Here is a 21,883-nt window from a genome sequence, read left to right on the forward strand (position 1 = left end):
ATCCGATTTCAGTTTAGAAGGACAGTTCTGTTGATTTGTAGTAGAAGTGGTCAAGTTTGAAGACAGAGGTCAGACAGGAGAATATGCCATAATCAGGCAGATGATGCAGTTTAAAGTAACAGCACAGGGGAGGAGATCTTAAGAAGACTGAGTCCAAACAGGAAAAAGCAATGACTTTATTTTGCCAAATCTCAGTGTACAGAGCTTACCACATCGTCCTGTGTCCTACACACATTAAGCTTGGTATACATATTTGTTGAGAAGAATGGTAAAAGCTGTGGTGGAGAACACTTGGTACCACAAACTACTGCTGTGAAGATTCGGAAGCCAAACACATGTTGGAGAAGCTGTTGCTGTGCTGCTCTTCAAACTGCTTTATGCCTGCTCCTTGACAGTTTAAACCCATTCTCTCCCTTCATGTTTCCCTTCCTCCTCACACTGCCCAGGCCCTCAGCCCTAGGGCTGCTCTTGCCACCAAACTCCCTGCTTTACTCTTGGCCCTGAGAACCCACTTTCCTTGAAGAGTCATCTCTCTAAAATCTAAATCATTACAAGGTACTTCCCTGCTCAAAACCCTCCAGTGGCTTCTTGTTTCCCTTAGAATAAAAACTGAATAGGGTGAAACAGTCACTGTTTTTACTGAGTTTACTCCCCATGTAAGCTGCTACAGCAGTGTTCTTCAGCCCCAGCTACCCAAAGAGGCATCTGGAATGTCTGCAGACATTTTACAGTGTTACAAAGTAGGGAGGTGCAGCCCGCATGTACTGTCCTATGATGTACAGACAGTTAAACCACCAACTAAACTTACAGTCAGGAATGCTGCAGTTGAGAAATTTTGTTCTATGTCATCTGACCCCACTAACTTTGACTTTATCTCAAATCACTAATTCCCTGTGTTCCAGTATCACTGCCTGCTATTCCTGCCTCAATACACCAAGCTCCTTTCTGCTTCAGGGCTTCTGCATTTGCTCAGATCTTTGCATGGGAAATTATTATTCATAAACATTTGTGGAACACCTATTCTGTGTTAAATAAAACAATAAGAAAGAATACCTGTGTTTCAGAGAATGCAGGTTATTAGTTGAAGTCAGAGATGACAATGAATGATTTAATGTATATGCAAAGACAAATCACATAGGAAGCCCCGATCAATTCCAGCCCCAGTGGTAGATCTATGTGGTGAATGAGGAAAATCCAGTACATTCCTTCAAGGAAGAATAATTATCATCAACATTTAACACATGTTCTGTACACAGCAAGCACTAAATAATTGTTCAAGAGGTTAAGACCTTTAAAGTCTACAAATGTCCCTGTCTTCATGAATATAAACCAAAGGATGTTCTATTTTCTGAAACAAGGTTATTTTAAGTGCAAGGGTATTGAGTGGAAACTTTATTTCCCTTTGAAACTGTATGTGTTCTGTTGATATAGAACAAAAAATAATTTGGGACTGAGTCTGTAGAAATAAAAACCTACAAAAGAAAAAGGTTAGCCTAGCAGCCTAAGGTTCACATTTGGTACAAAGATGATAACAAAAGAAGGGTCAGGAGCAGCAGAGACCCAGAAAAAGCACTCATTCTAGGAGCCCACCAGGAACCAGACAACACGCTGATTATTAGGACACTAATGGCCAAGGTAGAGTATTTGTATATGGGTATGTGTATGTGTATGTATGTGTATGTATGCATATGTGTATACGTATGCATATGTGTGTATGTCTGTGTGTATATGTGTGTATGTGTGTATATGTATAGGACATACATAGTACATGGATATATAGTGCCTTCCAGCAAGGGGCTCACGATTAGAGGAGGGGACCCAAACTTCTGCAAAAATTATAATGTGCTGTACACATTATAAACAGTTGTATACATTATAAGAGCTACCCACAGGTTTGCAGGAGTCATGAGGACAAGGACAGAGGCTGAAGTGTGGTTGTGTGTCAGAAATGAACCACCAAGACTCCCTGCAGTGATAACAGCCACACAGGGCTCTGACCACACAAGCACACACTGTGAGATCTGGGACAGGCCTGCCCATTTCTCAGTTATCACTCATCTCACACAGTGTGAGAACCATGCGGCCGAACATAATAAAATCCTATAGCTCTGCGCATTAATTGAGTCTACCATACAGGACTATGGTAGGCCACCAAGGAGCTGAAAAGAAAAATAAGCTGTGGGCCTCACCTTGGAAACATTTTGGCCCAAAAAAGGAGATAAGGTAATTACACAAAGTGAATGCTGGGTAAAATATCACAGGACCAGTGCCACGAAATAATACAAGTGTACTAAGAAAAACAAAAAACAAGAGCAATGCAAATTATGTTAGGAGCAGAGGAAGGCGACACTGAGAGGTTCTGTATTTGGAAGATCTAAAAGGATAGAGAGGATCTGATAAATAGCAATTAGTGAAGAGTGGGGAGAAGTTTCCTAGCCAGAGAACTGAGCAGAAGAAACAGGTTTCAGGAGAAACTGACAGGTCATTTGCCCAGAGAACTGACTAGTATTTGGTGAGAATCACTTTAAATTTAGGCTGAGGTCATCTCACAAGTTGCCTTAACTCACAGACTAAGGAAAACAGACATTCTTCAAGAAGTAAAAGCTTGGAAGGCCAAGGTGTAAAGGACTAGAAATGTAGGACTAACAAATATGAACGGCATTTTTAAAAAATTAATGCTTTTGGAATGAATCCAGGAAAGTTGGTTATTAATTCATGACAAAATCAATACAAAAATCCAGGCATGAAATAAAAGGATTGGTTCTTAGGTTATGACAGCAGGAATAGAAAGGAAAAGTACAGGGCCAAGTAGGGATTTGGAAGTTATGAAAAAAACCCACACATTTGAATTAAGAGTATAACCATAAAATATCAGGGAAAATTGGTTGCCGTAACTATCTAATATCTATTTCTGGATTCCCATCTTAAGTGACATTCCCTCCCACACTCGATCTGTAACACTCCTGAAATCGTCTTTGTAAGGAGTTTCTCTGCCGCCAACTCTGCTCCTGCCTCTGCACTGACTCAGGGAAGACCTTGGGGAAGTCATGACCTCGTTGCACATAGTTTGCTTCTGAGCACTCTGCGGGGATAACGCAGCACATAAGCAACCAAAACAATGGCCAAAAGAAGCCAGTGCCCTGGCATCCCTGCCTCAACACAGAGCTGTTCAGCAGAGTGGAAAGGTGGATCCCATCCCAAACAGAGCAGCCAGCCAGAGCCACAGGACACGGAGCCAAAGCAAACGCCACCAGTGACATCTGCTTCTAATGTCACAGCACTGCCACCCCGTCACTGTGGCAGGGTTCTCCTATGAACCAATTTCATAGCAGATAAGGTCGTTTACAGTTTTACAGTCTCCACTTTTCACATTCCACAGTTCTCATTTCATAACAATATGTGAACAGAACAATTTTCAGAGTGAAATCCTTTGAGTCAGGATGAAATGTCCACTGGTATCAATAGATGTGTGGCAAAGGCAATGCTTGTTCCATAACAATCACTATGCAAAAAAGGATTTCAAATAAGCAATTCCAAAAGTGATGAAAACTTCTTTTATACACTCAACTTTTACTCTCAGAGGGAAATACACCTTAGCTATCTAATGCTTTATATGAGGAATAGGGAATAAAATTTTCGACATTTGATCAATCCTAAATTTGCTAAATTCTAAGTTTAGCATTTTATCAAAAGAAAACAATGAGCAAAAGACCATAAGTGATTACCTCCAAAGATACATAACAAATCTGTCCAGCCACAGATTAAAATTAGGAATTTGTTTCCAATTTTTTTCAGAATAAAGATGTATTAGTCGATATTTCCTTTCCAAAACAAAACATTAAAAAATAGCCAACAAAACACCAAAAAACAAAATCTTTTAAAAACCAAGGCTTATATGTAATAAAGTAAGAGAAACAAATGGGGACAAAAACAATATCAAGTAGGAGGAAAATGTCCACAGGGTCATTCAACCCCAGAGCTTGAAGCATCCCTGAGAGATGGTGCCCACACTCCTGGTCTTGGGCCTGAATTAGAGAGGTCACTGAACTCTGGGAGCAGGAACCCCTGCTGGGTGATAGGAAAAGAACCAAGAAGGGAATACCATCCAGAATAAAACTAGGATATCCTCGGCCTGGCATGCCAAGTCAGTAAACCAGAAAACAATATTCTACAGAGAAAGCCAGTGAGACTCAATGCCTCCTTCAGCCTTGCCACTGAGTATAAGGACAAAAGAAAAGAAAAGAAAACCCAAGGACATTTCTAACTATAAATCTGCAAGTAGGTTTGGGGCTGGAATTCACATTACTCCTGTGGCCTGGAAAATATCAAGCCAAAAATGAAGTTTTACGTTGTTGTAGCCTTAGTCTCAGTCCCTCTCTCTCTCTCTCTCTCTCTCTCTCTCTCTCACACACACACACACACACACACACACACACACACACACACACACGCACAAGCTTCCAAATCCAATGACCATTTAAATGTAGCAGATTTTATTTTCCAACACTGACTGGAAAATACCTCCTATCTCATAGATTTTTCTCAATGGGAAATGTATTTTACTCACTCAAAAAGCAGATTCCTTTCCAGAACCTTGAATGCAGGCTGCTCCTGAGACTATTTTGGCGAACTGACTGCGGAAAGTGAAGAAGCAGAGCTGTCCCAGCCGCAGGTGTAAACACTGAACAGCCAGGCATCAACCACCGCCTACTTCTCAGGAATCAGCTACCCATGAACTGATAACCCAGTCACCATGCTGGGACAGACCCTGCAGGATGAGATGCCATATTGGGGGGGGGGCACATCCACATATCTATCACATATAGGTGTATGCGTGTATTTTACATACATAAGTATGTAGGTATAGATGTACAGAAACATGGAGGCAAAGGGAAGGCAGCAGATAACTCAAGGAATATCATGTGCTGAACATGTGAGCCATGTGGGTAAGTAAGCCACCATGGACAATCCCCAAATCCAGCTCCTACTCACTACCTGACTGCAGCTGCAAGAGAGACCTCAAGGTTAAATATCACATAGTTTTTCTTGGATGAGAAACTCTAAGTATAAATAATTTACAAAGAAATAAAAGAGATAGATGATAGGAAACAAGGAGGCAGATGATAGCAAAGATTTCTGTTATTGTGTTAAGACACGAAATTGTCAGATGACTGGTATACAGCGAAAGACTAGCAGAACAAGCAACCTCCTTGTCCCCAACAAACAACTTCCAAGGGAAACTAAAAAAATGATGAAGGGAAAAATGTATAGATTAAAAGTTCATGAAGGATTTACGACAATAATATACAATCTTTATTTGAATTTTGATTTAAACAAATAAATCATATATTATAGTTTATTATGTCACCTTAAAACTTTAGTATTAACAATATATTTGATATTATTAAGGAATTTTGTCAACTTTTTTTTTGTTAAATTTCTTTTATTGGTACATTTTAGTTATACAACACAATTACATTTCTCATTGGGAATTGTACCTTTACATAATGCATCTTGGTTCTTATCTTTTCCCCATTCCTAGCCCTCCCTTCACCCCCTCCACCCTTCCCTATTTACAAAGACTTTGTTTCCATTTTTTCCATTTCTCATCATTTTTTCTTTCCCTTCTTTCCTTTCCCCTACCCCTCACACTACCCCTACCCTTTTGGATCTTTTCTTCCTATTTTGCATTATTGATTATTCATTCTAATCATTGGTACATTTTAGGTATACAATATAATGACATTCATCATTGGAAATTTGCACCTTTACATAGTCCCTCTTGGTTCTTATTTTTCACCCTTGCCCAGCTCTCCCTTCAACCCCTCCATTCCTCCCTATTTACAAAGATTTTGTTCCTATTTTTCCATTTTCTCATATTAATCCCATTCCCTTCTATCCTTTCCGCTAGTCCTCCCACTTCCTTCCCCTTTGCCCCTTTTCTTATTTCACATTATCTATAATACATTTTAGTCCTTATTTACACTTTCAGTTTCTCACATGAGAGAAACTATTTGGTATTTAGACATGTGTGTCCTATTTATTTCACTTAAGAGTACCACCTCAATGTGCATCCACTTAGGTATAAATGTCTCTAATTTCTCATTTTTTATGGCTGAGTAGTACTCCATTTTATAAAGAAACCCCACATTTTCTTTATCCAGTCTCCAGTTGATGGGCATTTGGGCTGTTTCCAAGTTTTAGCTATCACAACTGTGCTGCTATGAACATGGGCACACATATATCACTGTGGTATGATTCTTTTAATTCTTTGAGGAAGATCCCCAGCAGGGGAATAGGGGGGTCAAATGGGACTTCCAGTCCTAGTTCTTTGAGGTATCTCCATACTGATTTCCACAGTGGCTGCACCAGTGTACACTCCCACCAGCTGTGGAGCAGGGTTCCTCTTTCCCCACAGCCCCACCAGCATTTGTTATTGGCTGATTTCACGATAGCAGCCATTCTTTCTGGAGTGAAGTGGAATCTCAGCATTGTTTTCATTTGCATCTCTCAAATGACCAGTGATGTTGAACATTTTTTCATGTATTTATTTGCTATTTCTACTTCCTTGTTTGAGAAATGTCTGTTCATTTCAGATGCCCATTTTCAGATTGGGTCTTTAAATTTGGGAGGTCTGATCTTTTTAAGTTCTTTATAGATTCGAGATAGTAGACCTTTGTCTGAGGAAGAGCAGGTGAAGATTTTTTCCCACATTGTGGGTTGTCTCTTCACACTGCTAGTGGTTTCTCTTGCTGTGCAGAAGGTTTTTAATAAGAAGAGATCCCACTTGTTGATTGTTTGTGCTAGTTCACGGGCAACTGAGGTTTTATTCATAAAATCTCTTCCTGCACTGATGTCTTCAAGAGTTCTACCTAACCTCTATTCCAATTGGTTCAGCATTCCTATTTTAATATTTAGATCTTTAATCCATTTTGATTTTAGTTTAGTGCATGGCGAGAGATATAGGTCTAGTTTTAATCTTTGGCGAGTTGAAATCCAATTTTTCCAGCACCATTTATTAAAGAGGCTATCTTTCCTCCAGTGAGGGTGTTTGGCTCCTTTATCAAAGATGAGATGGCTGAGTGTGTCTGGCATTGTTTCTGCATCTTCTAATCTGTTCCACTGGTCCTCAGGTCTGTTTCTTTGCCAGTACCATGCTGTTTTTATCACAGTAGTTTTGTAGTATAATTGCAGCTTGGGGCTTGTGATACCCTCTGCCATGTCTCTGTTACCTAGATTTGCTTTTGCTATTCTGGGTCTCTTCTTGTTCCAAATGAATTTTTGGATTGTTTTCTCAAGGTCCATGAAGTATGCTACTGAGATCTCAACTGGAATTGCAATGAATCTACATAGCAGTTTTGGAAGTTTGGCCATTTTCACTATATTGATCCTTCCTACTTCCTACCCAGGAGCAGGGGATGTCTGTCCATTTTCTGATATCATCTTCAATCTCTCTTTTCAGAGTGGTATAGTTTTCAGAGAAGAGGTCTTTGATTTCTTTCGTTAGGTTGATTCCTAGGTATTTCAGTTTTTTGGATGCTATTGTGAAAGGAATTTTTTGTCCTATTTCTCTCTCAGTGAGAGTGTCATTTGTGTAGAGGAAAGCTATTGATTTTTGTGTGTTCACCTTGTAACCAGCTACTTGACTAAATTTGGTTATTAAGTCTAGAAGACTTTTGGTGGAGTTCTTAGGGTCTTCTATATAAAGTATCATGTCATCTGCAAATAATGACAATTTGACTTCATTTCCTATCTTTGTTCCTTTTATTTCTTTCTCTTGTCTAATTGCCATGGCTAATGTTTCCAGAACTATATTGAACAAGAGTGGTGATGGTGGCCATCCTTGTCTTGTTCCTGATTTTAGTGTGAAGGATTTCAGTTTTTGACCATTTAGTATGATATTGGCTGTTGGTTTTTCATAGATGGCTTTTATCAGTTTGAGGTAGAGACCATGTATTCCAATTTTTTGTAGGGTTTTTATCATAAATGCATGTTGGATTTTGTCAAATGCTTTTTCTGCTTCTATGGAGATAATCATATGGTTTTTGTCCTTGGCGCTATTGATATAGTGTATTACATTGATTGATTTGCATATGTTGAACCATCCCTGCATCCCTGGGATAAATCCCACTTGATCAGGGTGTATGATCTTCTTGATGATCTTCTGCATTCTATTTGCCAGTATCTTCTTAAGGATTTTTGCATCTATGTTCATTAGTGAGATTGGCCTATAGTTCTCCTTTTTGGTTGGGTCTTTCTCTGCTTTGGGGATCAAGGTGATGCTTGCTTCCAGGAATGAATTTGGGAGTATTGCTTCCCTTTCAATTTCATTGAAGAGTTTAAACCATAGTGACAGCAGTTCCTCTCTAAATGTCTTATAGAATTCAGCAGTGAAGCCATCAGGGCCCGGGCTTTTCTTAGTTGATAAGTTTTTAATTACATTTTCAATTTTATTGGTTGATATTGAGTTGTTTAGAATGTCAACTTTTTTTAGACTTAGAATGGCAACATGGCTGTGTTTTTATAAAAGATTACCCTTAGAAATCCACACCCTCTATTATTTATGGATAATATAGCAAGCAGTCTAGACTTCCTCTGAAGTATTTTAGAGAGACAATGAGAAGATGGGGGTTCAGATGGCCCAGTGTTAACCATGACAAGATTGTTAATGAAGTGGGCCGATAAATGTCTGGTGTTACCTGGGTTTGTCACTTTTCAAAATAACAGAATATATTTTTAGGGATAAATAAAAATAGTTCTCAGGTTGATAAGACTTTCTTATACCTTCCCATAAATTAAACATTTACATGTTTAATAGACTTTGATAACAGGTATGGAATACTCTCTGCTTTAAAATCACACAATCAAAAAGCAAGAAGATCTGAAAAAATTACCCAAAACATATCATAGAGAACATAAAGGATGGAAATGTTATTTAAAAAAAAAAGGTTAACAGACAAGGAACATGAAATGGGAATGTAAGATAAATTTCTACTTGGAATTCCAAAAGGATATATTAGCATTTGAATGTTTCAAAGACTTACAAAATTCTATAATTGATAAGATACTAATACTCAGATTCAAAAAGCCAAAAAAATCCAATATTTGAAATCTGTGCCTACACAGATTGAAGTGAAACTCCAAAACAGACACAAAAAGATCATAAAAATACCCAGAAAAAGAGATGTATAAAAATGAGAATTATACCAATAATTCACTTTTATGGAAATCAGAAATAATGTAAAAATAGCTTTTAAGTGCTGAAAGAAAATATCTTTCAACCTGAAATTATATATCCAGAGGAAGGACCTTTCAAAATAAGGGTAAGACGCTGCACAAGTGCAAGGACCCAAGTTAGATCCCCCGTGCCAAAAAAAAAAAAAGGCTCAAAGACAAAAACACAGGCAAACAGAAATGAGTGAGTTGATTACCAAAGACCATTCATAGGAGGAACTTTTTAAATTCTGGTAAGGAAATACTGTGTATGGGAAATAGTTATTCCAAACGGGAATATTTGAAACACAAGAAAAATAACGAGCAAAGGAAATGATAAAGTGGTAGGCAATTTTTAAAATACTGACAATGTTTTTCTTGAGACACATTATCCCTAAATTGCTAATTTGTCCAGGCTAGACTCAAACTTGGGATGCTCCTTCCTCAGCTTTCCAGAGTGTTGGGATTACAAGCATGCATTATCATGTCCAATAAGATGTTTGAGCTAAGGTGAAAGTCTCTTTCTCTAACTTCCCACATTAGGTGAGATCATATATAACTTATTTTCATGATTCCACAAACTGCCTTCTTTTGAAATTCAAGTTATTCTCAAGCTGGTCCCCAGGACAGGTGTACACTTTCTTTTTAACTTCAATTCTTTCATGTCTTCCACTTCACAACATCCTGTGTCATCCTCCAACAATACAAACATTGACACGGATGAGATGTACCCTGTACTCCAGCACCCAAAGATCAGATGAAAGTCATCTTTGATGTTTTAGAAATTAGTCATATACTTTGAAACCACTTCATCACTCTCAGCTTTCTCTCCCCCCAAACTTTCAAAACCTAAACATCTCTTCTTTGAGCAAAACTTTTGATATTCTTCTTTTCCCAGTCCTATTGTGGTATTTACACCTTTCTCACCATGATCCATGGTTCCAATTGGACAGTTTACCTGAATCCTTCTCATCTCTCTTATTCCTCTACCTAATGGATTTCCATAGTCAAATCATTTTTCCCCATTTCCTGGATTTTTCCTTCTGCTAAACTTTTGCTGAACTCAGTTGTAAGTAATTTCCTCTCTTCCTTCTGGGTGACTGAGTCTAATGCATTTTCATGATTCCTTTATACAGTAGTTATAAAAAGTTAATGAGTTAATATATAATATAAACATGCCTTAACTTATAGTAGGTACCCATGCACTTACAGTTCTTATTAGTGTTATCATTCATACTTCACTTTTCCAAGTGGTATTTTTGAAATCCTTTGTGACCTAAAAAATTACTAGAGGTAGAGGAACATTTTAGGCAGCCCTCTTGAAAGACAGCCCAGACCTCTAAAGCATTTTCTTTAAACTCATAACTAATTTTTAGAAACCTAAATGTACAAAATAAAGTATTTTCACCTGCTTTGTGGACAGCACCATCCTAAGATAAATATTTGAGGACAAAAAATAGATATGCTTACCAATAGTTTATATTCATGAACTACCTGAATATGCTTTAAGAATAAATCTTCAATTTCCCAAAACACAGAAATTATAAATGTTTAAAGAGATAAAATGCTAATTACCTTGATTTGACCATTACACATTGAAAATTTCCAAACTGAACCCCATAAATATGTACAATATTTTCAGTGATGTTGGAGATTAAACCCAGAGCCTGGTGCAAGCCTAGCAAGCACTGTACCACTGAGCTATATCCCTGGCTCCTAAAACTTTTTTGAATAAAAGAAAAGAATAAACTTGAGTTGACTGAACAGAGAGTAGGTCCTTAGTATACCTTACTGAAATCTTTCATTGTCCTTGTCTTCATTAATGACAATTACCACATTAAAATCAGAAGTAGGGTGACTACAGTTAAGTACTAAATTATACTTACTCTTTGATAGTGACAGAAACATAACTTGAAGCATTTATGTAGGCGTAAATTTGTTCTCCCAAAGATATTATATTGAGGACCTGTGTCAACCCAAGGCAGTCATTAATTCTACCAAGTCCCATGGAACATTAGGTATAGTATAACTTCCAATACAATTCTCTTGGTTTTGAATCAGTGTTTTCAAGTACCAAACAATGATAACTGTTATTATAGACACTTACCTTGAGCTTATGTTCTTTTCTGTTTACAATTACAGCAGTGATTTGCTGGTCCATGAAAATAAGAATGGTGACCAACAATGCAGGAATAGCAGCAGCCAGGTACACCCACCAGGGGTTTCCTCCAAATGGGGGGACAAACCAGCCTCGATATGGACTTGTTGGCTTAAAGCAGAAAGAGAACACTTTTCAGAACAAAATCAAGTTAATATGTGTTACTTGGTGAAAAAGCAATGAAGGATACATACTTTTATTTGGGGAGAGACAACATGTTAGAAAAACAGAAACAATTATTAGCTGTAGAAAGATTCTTCACCAAGAATCTTCCCAAAGGATACAATTTTTGAGGTAATGTTTAAAGAAAATAAAGAAAAAAAAATATGGGATGCTGAGACAGCTGGGGATGCTATTTTGTATTTTTGGGATAATTTAAGGACTCAGGATAGAAGAAAGTGATTTAAATTTAAGGGGTATCTAGAAGAAAATCCCAAGTTTAGTATTCAATAAAGAGAGCAAGAAACTATAAAGCCCATGATGAATTCTGTTTCTGAATTTTAGCAATTATACTGAAGTTGTTTACGCTACTGTCAAATTATGATAGCTTCATAATATAACATATAAAGAAATATAAATATTTTTATATAACAACTAATTTAAACATCTGATCGTTTGCTTTAGGTATGAAAAATATCCAGAACTCATTAAATCCTCAGAAATAGTTCATCTTCTGGCAGTAGATCACATATACGTCTATTACAGAAAAAAACTACCTATTTCCTTATTTTAAACAATGTAGATAAAGAAATTAAAACAGAGTTCTATCTACAAATTATTTTCTCCAGATTTTCCATGGAGAAAGTCTCACTGCTTTTCTGACAGTATTTCCACTGTGTACCTCCCTTGCTCATAACTCCATTCCTGAGCCATTTCACCTTTTACCTCCTTTACTGTGTGAGGGTGCATAAGGGAACATACTTTGTTTTGTTAATTCATGCATTTCAAGCCCCTAGTATAGAATTTGGCTGAAAGTAAATATTTCATAAGTGTTGGCTTCAATGAACTAATGACTGATTGAATGAGAACTTGCTGATAAATACGTGATAGCACAATGACAAAGATATTATTTTCTGTGAGATATATATCCCTTCCCCACTGAGTAGTTATTATACTAAAGCTGCAGTGTGCTTGATATTTCTTAGCATGTGTATGATCTTGATTATGGAGAGAGTAAGAAATGTTCGAGAAAATAGATGAAAGACTTGTAATGGAAGACTGATAATTTCAAAATGAATGAAATGTAGATTTTATCCACTACACCTGGATATAAAAATAGATTCTTAAAATAATTTTTATACCTTCTTTGTAACAGTTAAATCTACACTGAATGTGAATGTATCTGACAGGGAGTTTATTTGTGTGTAAAGAACAATGGATTAAGAGTCTAGAGACTGGGGTTGGAACTTTAATCCTTGATGCCAATAGTTTGGTAATCTTGGGCATTTTACTTAATTTTTATGAATTTCAATCTCAATTTTATGAAATAAGAATGAGGTTAGTTATGTTGCATTCTTCCCAGAATAATTATGTGGATCAAGGTGATATTTAAAAACATTCAAAAGTATAAGGAATAATTTGTAATGTTGTATTATTTTAAAATAAAAATCAATATGAGCCATCCATTTGATCCTAGTCTTTGCACTTAATCTTACTAAATTAATTAGATTAAATGTATTATGAGCCTAATAAGGGAATGCTCTTGATAAAAAGAAAAATGGATAATTGTATAAAACTAACTGAGAGAGACACAATAAACTAGAACAGGAGAAAGGAAAGAAGGCCAAAAAGCTCAAGGAACAATTGAAAGATAAACATTCACTTACCTTGAACTCGCTAGGCACAATTAGTTTTGGAGTGTCCACACCTACCAGGGCATCTATTACACAAAATATGAGAATGGACAAAATAATTGCAAAATCACTGATCAGTTTTCTTGCCTGGAAAAAATGAAAAAGAAACAAGAGACCATTTATCTCCACATACATATATTTGCCTATGTTTCAATCAAGTCAAGAACCCTGTACTTGCAAACAATCTACAATAACAGTTTCATCAACAAATTGAGAAGGTCTCAAATAGATTTTTAATAAATTGCTTTAGTATTACTTTATCACCTAGCCAGATGTAACATGATTCTACAGGACAGCAGGGAGTATGTGTGCGTCATGGAGAGCAAACAGAATATACACTCAGAATGGTGTACAAGCGATGGTCCAGTGCATAGGATCAAAACCTCTGGCTCTGCTAGAGGACAGAGCTGCTTGATGAGAATCTCTATCAGGCACCTGGGAAGTGCAAGAGGAGGAATTTTCAGCTTCCCACAAGTTGAACACCCTGCAAAACCAACAGGCCAAACTGGACACCATCACTGAAGGTCCAATGGTGGAGCTTCTCACTTGGCCCTATATATTCCATGAGACAGAAATCAAGGCACATGATCCAAGTGCAAACAAATAGAAAGTACCCTCTAAATTGCATTATTGAAGGTATGATAACGCCTGCAGAGAAATCTTTTTTCATACCAACATACCAACTATATTTTGATTTGCATATTAGTTAAACAAATATGCACATTTGTTAAAACTTGTATACTTATAATGTATGTATTTCACTATGTAAATTATGCCTCCATCTAAAACACATCCCAAGTCTCTCCCCAGAATTCCAGAACTTTCAAATCCAAATAAGTGTTGCCTTTCCAACTACTTACTCTCTTTGGGAAGCTATTCATTTATTTTAGTGATGTTGTTAAGGTTCCAAATAATTTTAAAATTCCTTCTATAATTTTATTACTGAACAAAGACTGAGCAGCAAATTAACCTTCAGACATATGTCTGAAGGATCTGTGATTTCATCTTCTTTAAAATTTCTGTTTTTTCTTTTTTCAAATTTAATAATGTTCATTTAAGAATATTTAGTGAAAAATGTTGGAAAAACTACCTAGGAATAAACTTTAACATTTATAAATATATTAAACTTTTATGTATACACCTGTTCACATATAGTGTTCACATAGTGTTCCACATATGATTGTGTATCCTTTTTCTTTTTTTCTATCTCACTTGACATTTTCTATAATAATGATTATTAATGACTGTACATTGAATAGATATCCCAAAACCTATTTTTATAACACTGTACTATTTAGATTGTTTTTAATTTTTCACCATAATAAATAATTCCATAAAGAAATCTTTGCACATATCTAAGACTATTTCCTTGTAATAAATTCCCATCAGCAGAATTATTTTGTTAATGTGTATATAAAAATCTAAGGCTTTTTAGGTACATGTGCCAAATTACCTTCTAGAATGTTATATCAATTTACCAGTTTTCACTATATTCAACAACATACAATTGACTGGAGAAAAGAATATTGTTATAAATTAAACCTATACTTAAAGGAAAAGCAATTTGTCACCACTGTGGTTGTTAAAAAATGTAAAGTTGTCAAAAATCCTAAAACTAATTTCTGCAGCTTAATGAAGCAACAAAATTTCTTGCTCCATTCTGAATTCCTGTATTTAATACAGATCCTATGTAACTAGATCACCCTCTAAAGATGACATTAATACGTTTCTCAATAGTGCCTCATTAAACTTCTTAGACCAAATGTTACATGGTTAGAGAATACTAACAGAACTAATAAGGGACACAGAATGGACTCCTACAGCAGGAAATCTGTATTGTAAGAGTTCAACCAGCCAGTATAATTTTTCAAAAGCAACTGACTAGAATATATCAGCTTTCATCTTCTGATCCAATAATACTTTGATGTTCTGAAAATATTTCAGAAATCAGATCTAGAATATATGCTTTTCATTCTAATCACTGGCTTCTCTGTCTTCTTTGCTGGGTTCTTTTCAACCACTCCACAGCCTTACGGTTGGAGAACTCCAGAATTCAGCCTGCTCTCTTCTCTCCTCTATTTCACCATAAGTGAGCTCCTTTAGTCTTGTGTTTTAAACTACCTTCAACAAGCCGAAGAATAAGAATTTTATATCTCCAGGAAAGACCATTCTTCTAAATTCCGGAATCATCTATCTAACTCTCTGACACCTCTACTTGGATTTCTTATAGACATCTCAAGATTATGTCAAAAATTACGTGCTTGCTCTCCCCCAACCTCCCCTTCCTCAGCCCAGCCAACACTACCACTGATACCCTAACCCTGCTTTTTCAGTATTTTTCTCAATCTTAATTAATGGCAGCTTAATTTTCCCAATTGTTTAAGCAAAATCTAAAGCTCACTGGACTCTTCTCTTTCTCTCAGATCTTACATCTAAAAAGCTTGCAAATTATCTTGAAAATAAATCTGTTATCTCACCACTTCCCTTACTATTATTACTCCAGTTAATTTTTTATGGTTTACTGCATTAGCTTTCAATATGATTATATAGTCGACTCCCTTTTGGTACTCTGTAGGGGTAGCATCACAGTAACCCTGCTAAAATGTAGGCCTGACAAAATGGTAGGTGGAATAAAGTATCATATTCCCCTACAGATGTCCACATCTTAATTCCCATAAGCTTTGAATATATAACATTACATGGTGAGAGAATTAGGTTAAAGACAGAATTAAGCTTCCTAAACAGAAGATCTTGAGACTGGGGAGATTATTCCAAGTTGTCCAGGTGGTACCACTGTAATCACAAGGGTCCTTGTAAATGAACACCGGAGGTAAGAGGATGAGCATCAGTGATGAAGTGGGAGAAAAACTTGACTTTGTTGCTGGATTTCTAGTTGAAGGAAGAGGCCATGTACCAAGTAATGCAGGCAATCCAGACAAGCTGGACACTTCCAGATCACAGCCCTACCTCACCTTGACTTTAACCTGGTAAGACCAGTTTCAGACATCTTACTTCCATATCTCAGTTTTGATGTCCAGTCACAACCTCCCAAATCTACTTTTGTTGTTTTAAGTCATCAAGCTTGTATTAATTTGATAAAACAGTCATAAGAAACTAGTAACTAACATAAATCAATATATATGCACACATGATATGTATTGTATACATATATATCTTGGTAGAATTCCAAGGAAATAGTAATCTCGCTATGTGTGGAACTACTATAATACAGGTACACTAGTAGCTAAAAAGACAAATGCTAATATATGACAGGATTATCATTCTTAAAATTTATGGGGGGAAAACTACACTGTTAATACGGTTGCTTACTCTCATTAAAAATCACAATCAGGGTGACAGATTCTGTATAAAATACTTCTATTTCCTCTTCCTTCCCCTTAAATTGTGTAATACACTTTAGTTACAGAAGAAGTCTCTCCTGGAGAGACTATATAAGTAAGACATCCATTTCTACAACATTGGATCCAGTTTAAACATCTAGTCAAGGAAATCAATTTTTCCCAGGCTGCTTTTGTATTTGACTCTAAATCCTCCAATTAGAGAAGGCAGGTAGGGTGCTATTTCAGCAAGCTATTCAGGTTTTACTCTGAACTAAAATTAAACTTTAATTTGAAAAAGGCAAAACTGGCACAGTAGAAGATAAAGTGCCCTAAAGATGTCAAGTACTGAACAGACAACCCACTAGATGCACTCAGGTCTGTGTACAGGAGCTTTGAGTCAAGTTTTTAAGGAGATAAGAATTGCTTTCTTTGGGCCATTCTCACATTTCTAGACTCATTTGGAAGAAAAGTTTATGATTGCCTTTTATTGTTTGTTTGTCTCCCTTTCATTTCATCAAAGTAGATCTCTTTCTAAAAGATGCTTTTATGTAGCTAAATATATTAATACAGAAACCAAGGAAGAAACTCATAGTTCCTCATTCTCTCCTAGTGATTACTGATAATGATTAAAAGTAGAAGCACAAGAGTATTCATGAGAAAATTTGTTCCCACAAGGTTTAATGCCCAGTCCTATGGTCTCAGATGCCTCGCATTTAGTTTGGACAAACATCATCACTTCAATGGTCCATTCATATTAAATGCTAAGTTGCTCCAGGCTAAATTTCTACATACTAGGAAAATAAATTTTCCCAATCTAAGAGAGTACAAATTATGATTATTCAAAGATATCAAGGGCTTGGTATCCTGGTACATTTTTTACTATGTGGATATGCTACAACATATGATAATTCTGACCTCAATTTATGAGAGGCAAAGAGAAGTATGTCTCAATAGAGACTATAAAGGCCCACTTTATATCAGACTAGTTCCTAGGTCTTTAATTTTGCTTACTATTTTTTAACTAGAAACATGAAGAGAAGAAAATATTTCTGTCCTCTGAAGAACTGATTAGACAATATCTCAATTAATGCAGTAAGAAGCAGCCAGCTGAAATATTTAAATGACCAAAACAAAGAAGAAATTAAGTGAATGCGAAAGGCAATTTAAACAAACATACACTGTTCTATTATTCTTGAGTAAAAACAACCTAATAAATCATACATTTTATGAAGGATGATACCATGTTAATTATTGAGTCATAATCATAGAGACACTAACTGTGAGAAGCTACTTAATTTACAAGGGGAAAAATAAATTTGGTTGCTCTGGAGCCCCAGAGGACATTTGGTTTTCACTTTACAAGGACCACAGCTGTTCCTAAATCACAGAGGGGACAAGGCCCCTGCTGCACAGAGCTCAGTGGATGGAGCTGAGGACAACAGGGGGTACCCTCAGGCTCCCAAGAAATATTAGTCCAGGATGTCAATTCCTCTAATGATTGTGGTGCCTGGAAAATGCTAAACAAAAGTATAAAAAAGCATTTATTCTAGATGAAGAAAAAGCACACCAGACAAATATGTGACTTTTGGAAATCACAAAGAGACACAAAATGCCCTGATAATTTTGCAATTTGATCCTCTTAGTAGCCAATGCTATAAAGCCCTACAAAGAAAGAAGCATCGGGCCGGGGATTTAGCTCAGTGGTTTCGTCGCCTGCTGTGCAAGCGCAAGGACCCAAGTTCGATCCCCAGTACCAAAAAAAGAAAGAAGCGTCAACATTACTCATAACAATAGTAATAATCCTTGCCATATGCAGAATTCAATAAAAGTCAAGTCTGGTTTATATTCTAGGATTCTGAGGCCATAAGCTTCACATTAGGGAGATTTGAGAAAGAAAGTGGACCAGACTGGACAATCAATCTGGATGGGGCTACGGTGTGATAGAAGTCTACCAGAAGAGGAGCAGACCTAATGAGGGCTAGGGGCGGGGGGCGATGCTGAGGCTTTGGCAATCACTGACAGACCTTCCATCCTACCTCAAAACTGGGCAGTGGACAAGGAACATAATGTGTGTGTACCAGGAGACATAATCAAACCACACGGGAAATTCCATGTCCCAATCTGGTCATGCTCTTAAATTGAAAATGTGGTGCTCATCTAAAGAAGGGTAAGCAGAGGAGTGGGGACTTAGAAAACACACCACAAGGAGAGTTATGGTAGGCCTCCAAACACCGTAGGAAGAATCTGTCTTTTAACATGTGAAGTCTGTTCCAGGAAAGAGAAACTAACTTGTTCTGTGTAGCTCCAGAAGGTGAATGCAGACTCTGTGGACAAAGGCAGAAAAGTAAATTTGTGTTTCTGTAAGAAGGCCTGTGGGATACCAGGTTCCTGTTCTCAGAAGCATTCAAGAAGGGTGAAGATTGGGCTAGGGATTTAGCTCAGTGGTTCCGCTGCCTGCCTCACAAGTGCAAGGTCCCGAGTTTGATCCCCAGTATCAAAAAAATAAAGAAGGGTGAAGATGAGTGAGCACTTGACAGAAACTCAGAGGTGACATTAGATTAAATATTGGTCAAAGTCCTAACAATAAAATTCATTAATTAAAACCCAATTATTAAAATTCCTTGACACTGTCCTAGGCTCTTCTTAGATGTAACTAAAAAGAAAAAATCATAATAAAGAGTTTTAGTTCCTGAAAAGATGGTTCTATAATTCATATTATGATACACAAATAAAAGTTAAAAAATTATTAGCAAGTTGTTGTGTTTTATATCTAGATGTCCCTCTGGAATCTTCTATGCTCATAGATGGGGATTTGGGGAGATGAGTGGATCATGGGAGCATGATACTTAGGAGTAGATGAGTCCACTGATGAGTTTACAGCTAAATGTGATGTGGGAGGTGAAGCCTGGTGGGAAGAGGTGGTCACTGGGGCCCTGTCCTGGAAGGGTCTATCTCCCTCCTCCTCCCTTGATCTCTTTCTGCTTCCTGTCTGCCCGCCCCCATGAGCTGTTTCTCCTCTGTGATGCCCTGCTACCATGCCACTTTGCCAGTGGCTATGGACTGAAACCTCTACAAACTGTGAATCAAAAGCTTTGATCCTTTAAGTTGCATCAGGTAAAGACAGTAACTAAGGCACAAGTCATGTGTATAAATTAGATGACCTGGATTGTGATAGAAGGCCCATGGGATAAAAGGCCATTTTGTACTGGTAAGTGGGCATCAGTGCAGTTAACTTCTCTATGATAGATGAGTAAGCTGGAAATTCCCTGGACCAATAGGGTACCACAGTCGAAGTGACTTCTAAACATAGATCTCCTGCACATCAACTTTAGAAGTCTCTCAGTGTTCTGGCCAATCATTGTTTCCGATCTTATTTTCATTTGGGATCAATTCAAGTTAGCTGTGGTTTTACATCATCTATCAATAAGAACTGAAATGTCTGTAATTATGAAATGTTTTACAGACTAAATTATATTTATGATTACATATCCCATTGCTATTCTTTATGAAATAAATATGAAAATTAATTTTTTATTAAAAGCAAATTTGACTTTTTAAACAACTTCCTTGACTCAATATAAGAATTTGAAAATTTGACTCTTTTCAGTGACAGCAAAGTCATTTTTTAAATGAAGTTTCAATAGCATGATGTGGCCTGATATTTTATACCAAATGTCACCCATATTACCAAAGTAGAATGGGACATGGAACGTATGTTCATTATTTACTACTTACTTTTAATATAATATTCGTTTTAGTCTGACAACTTTACCATTTGTCAAGAAAGTTTCTGACAGAAAAATAAAACAGAAGGTGAATGTCACCTGATTCTTATAAAGGATTGTTTATAAACTAAACACATCAACTTTAATAAAATAGTACCAGGTTAAAATGTCAACCAAGAATAGAGGTTCTAAAAATATAATTAGCTAGGGAATTCTAAGTATTTTTCTGAGTTTTACATGGATTAAAAACAAAATTCATCACTTAAGTAAAATGCTCATTATATTTTCATTAAATTCCTGAAACCCTACACTTTTTCCACTTATAATCCGGTTCCTTAAAAATCACTGTCAAGGCTTCCTCCGGCTTGCTCCACCAGCTTGCGGCCAGGACAGGCTTGGGACCAAGACAGGGTGAGGAGGAACCCCTGGGCACACCCACCAGCCCCAGCTTGGCCAAGTGGGCTGGGCAGGACCCACTGGGGCCAAGCAGTTGCAGCCTGACTGGGACCTGCTTCCTCTGGCTTGCTCCACCAGCTTGCGACTAGGACAGGCTTGGACCAAGACAGGCTTGCGACCGGAACAGGCTTGGGACCAAGACAGGAGGCACAGGAGAAAATAAAAGCCATTGTCCTGAGCTGCAGAAGTGAACAACATAGAGAGGGACTCTCTCAGGCTCCATGATGAAAATAAGCCCACTGGAAAAGTGAAGAGAATCTCTGCAATAAAGGCACAGCAGACCTCCATGCTTGGTGGACAGGGAGCTTAACTTGGGACATGCAGCCAGAAATCTGCCTGAATCTCACGGGTCTGGGACTAGTTTACTGAGACTCATTGACTTATAACTGCACACTGCTCCCCATGTGGTCTATTATGACAGCAGAGATATACGCTGAAGGAGGCCCTTCATTTTTAAAGGTGATAGATTAATAACTACCACAAATTGTCATTCTCTAATGATGTATTTGATGCTATAGTGCTGCTGATTGCATCACTTGGGCTAAGATGTTGTAATTGATCTAATCAGTTGTCCATCCTGGTATAATGAAAATGAGATAGCCTCAGAGCCATTAGAGACTCAAAACTTAAAGACCAGCTATAGCTGGAAGACACCTCTGAGAAGCAACCATTCCATAAGTGTTCTAAATACATCAACAGAGATACTTAGAATAAGCAACTTCAAAATATCAACCCAGGAACTAAACCAAGGACAGTACCAAAAACAAAAATGAGAAGACATTTAAGCAAGTCACAAACTCAGACTTCCACCCTCAAAAAGCAAATTCTGGGGTAAATGAGGAGGAAAGGTCTGAAAATGGTCACCCTGAACTTATAACACAGGAAGTAACAAAACAGATGAATGAGGCTCTAGAAAAATTCAAAACAGAAATAATCTCCCAGATAACTACAGACATGGTGAGCAGAGTGAAAGACATGATTACTGGCTCCAGAACAGAAACTGATAAAAAAAATGGATGAGCTCAGAATCATGCTGGAAGCCATGAATGCCCAGCATAAGAAAGAAATGGAATCCATGAAACAGATTCAAACAGATATTCAGGATATTAAAAACTCCATCGAAAGCATGCAGAGCAG

The 21,883-nt window shown here is 37.1% G+C and overlaps 1 protein-coding gene across 9 annotated transcripts in view; it reads right to left on the reverse strand.

Annotated features, from left to right (window-relative positions):
* Nucleotides 1-21,883, reverse strand: part of Slc4a4 (solute carrier family 4 member 4) — a 393,201-nt gene that overhangs the window by 46,085 nt on the left and 325,233 nt on the right. For all 9 annotated transcript variants that reach the window (XM_087184461.1, XM_087184451.1, XM_087184464.1 and 6 more), the window contains 2 exons: nucleotides 13,198-13,311; nucleotides 11,321-11,482 (listed from right to left, as the gene is read on the reverse strand). In XM_087184461.1, the coding sequence (XP_087040587.1) occupies nucleotides 11,321-11,482; nucleotides 13,198-13,311 (276 nt within the window). The remainder of the gene's footprint in view (nucleotides 1-11,320; nucleotides 11,483-13,197; nucleotides 13,312-21,883) is intronic.

This window comes from Heterocephalus glaber, unplaced genomic scaffold (genome assembly GCF_053883595.1).
Source record: "Heterocephalus glaber isolate CG9 unplaced genomic scaffold, H.glaber_assembly_v1.0 deba00000281, whole genome shotgun sequence".
Classification (NCBI taxonomy): Eukaryota; Metazoa; Chordata; class Mammalia; order Rodentia; family Bathyergidae; genus Heterocephalus; species Heterocephalus glaber.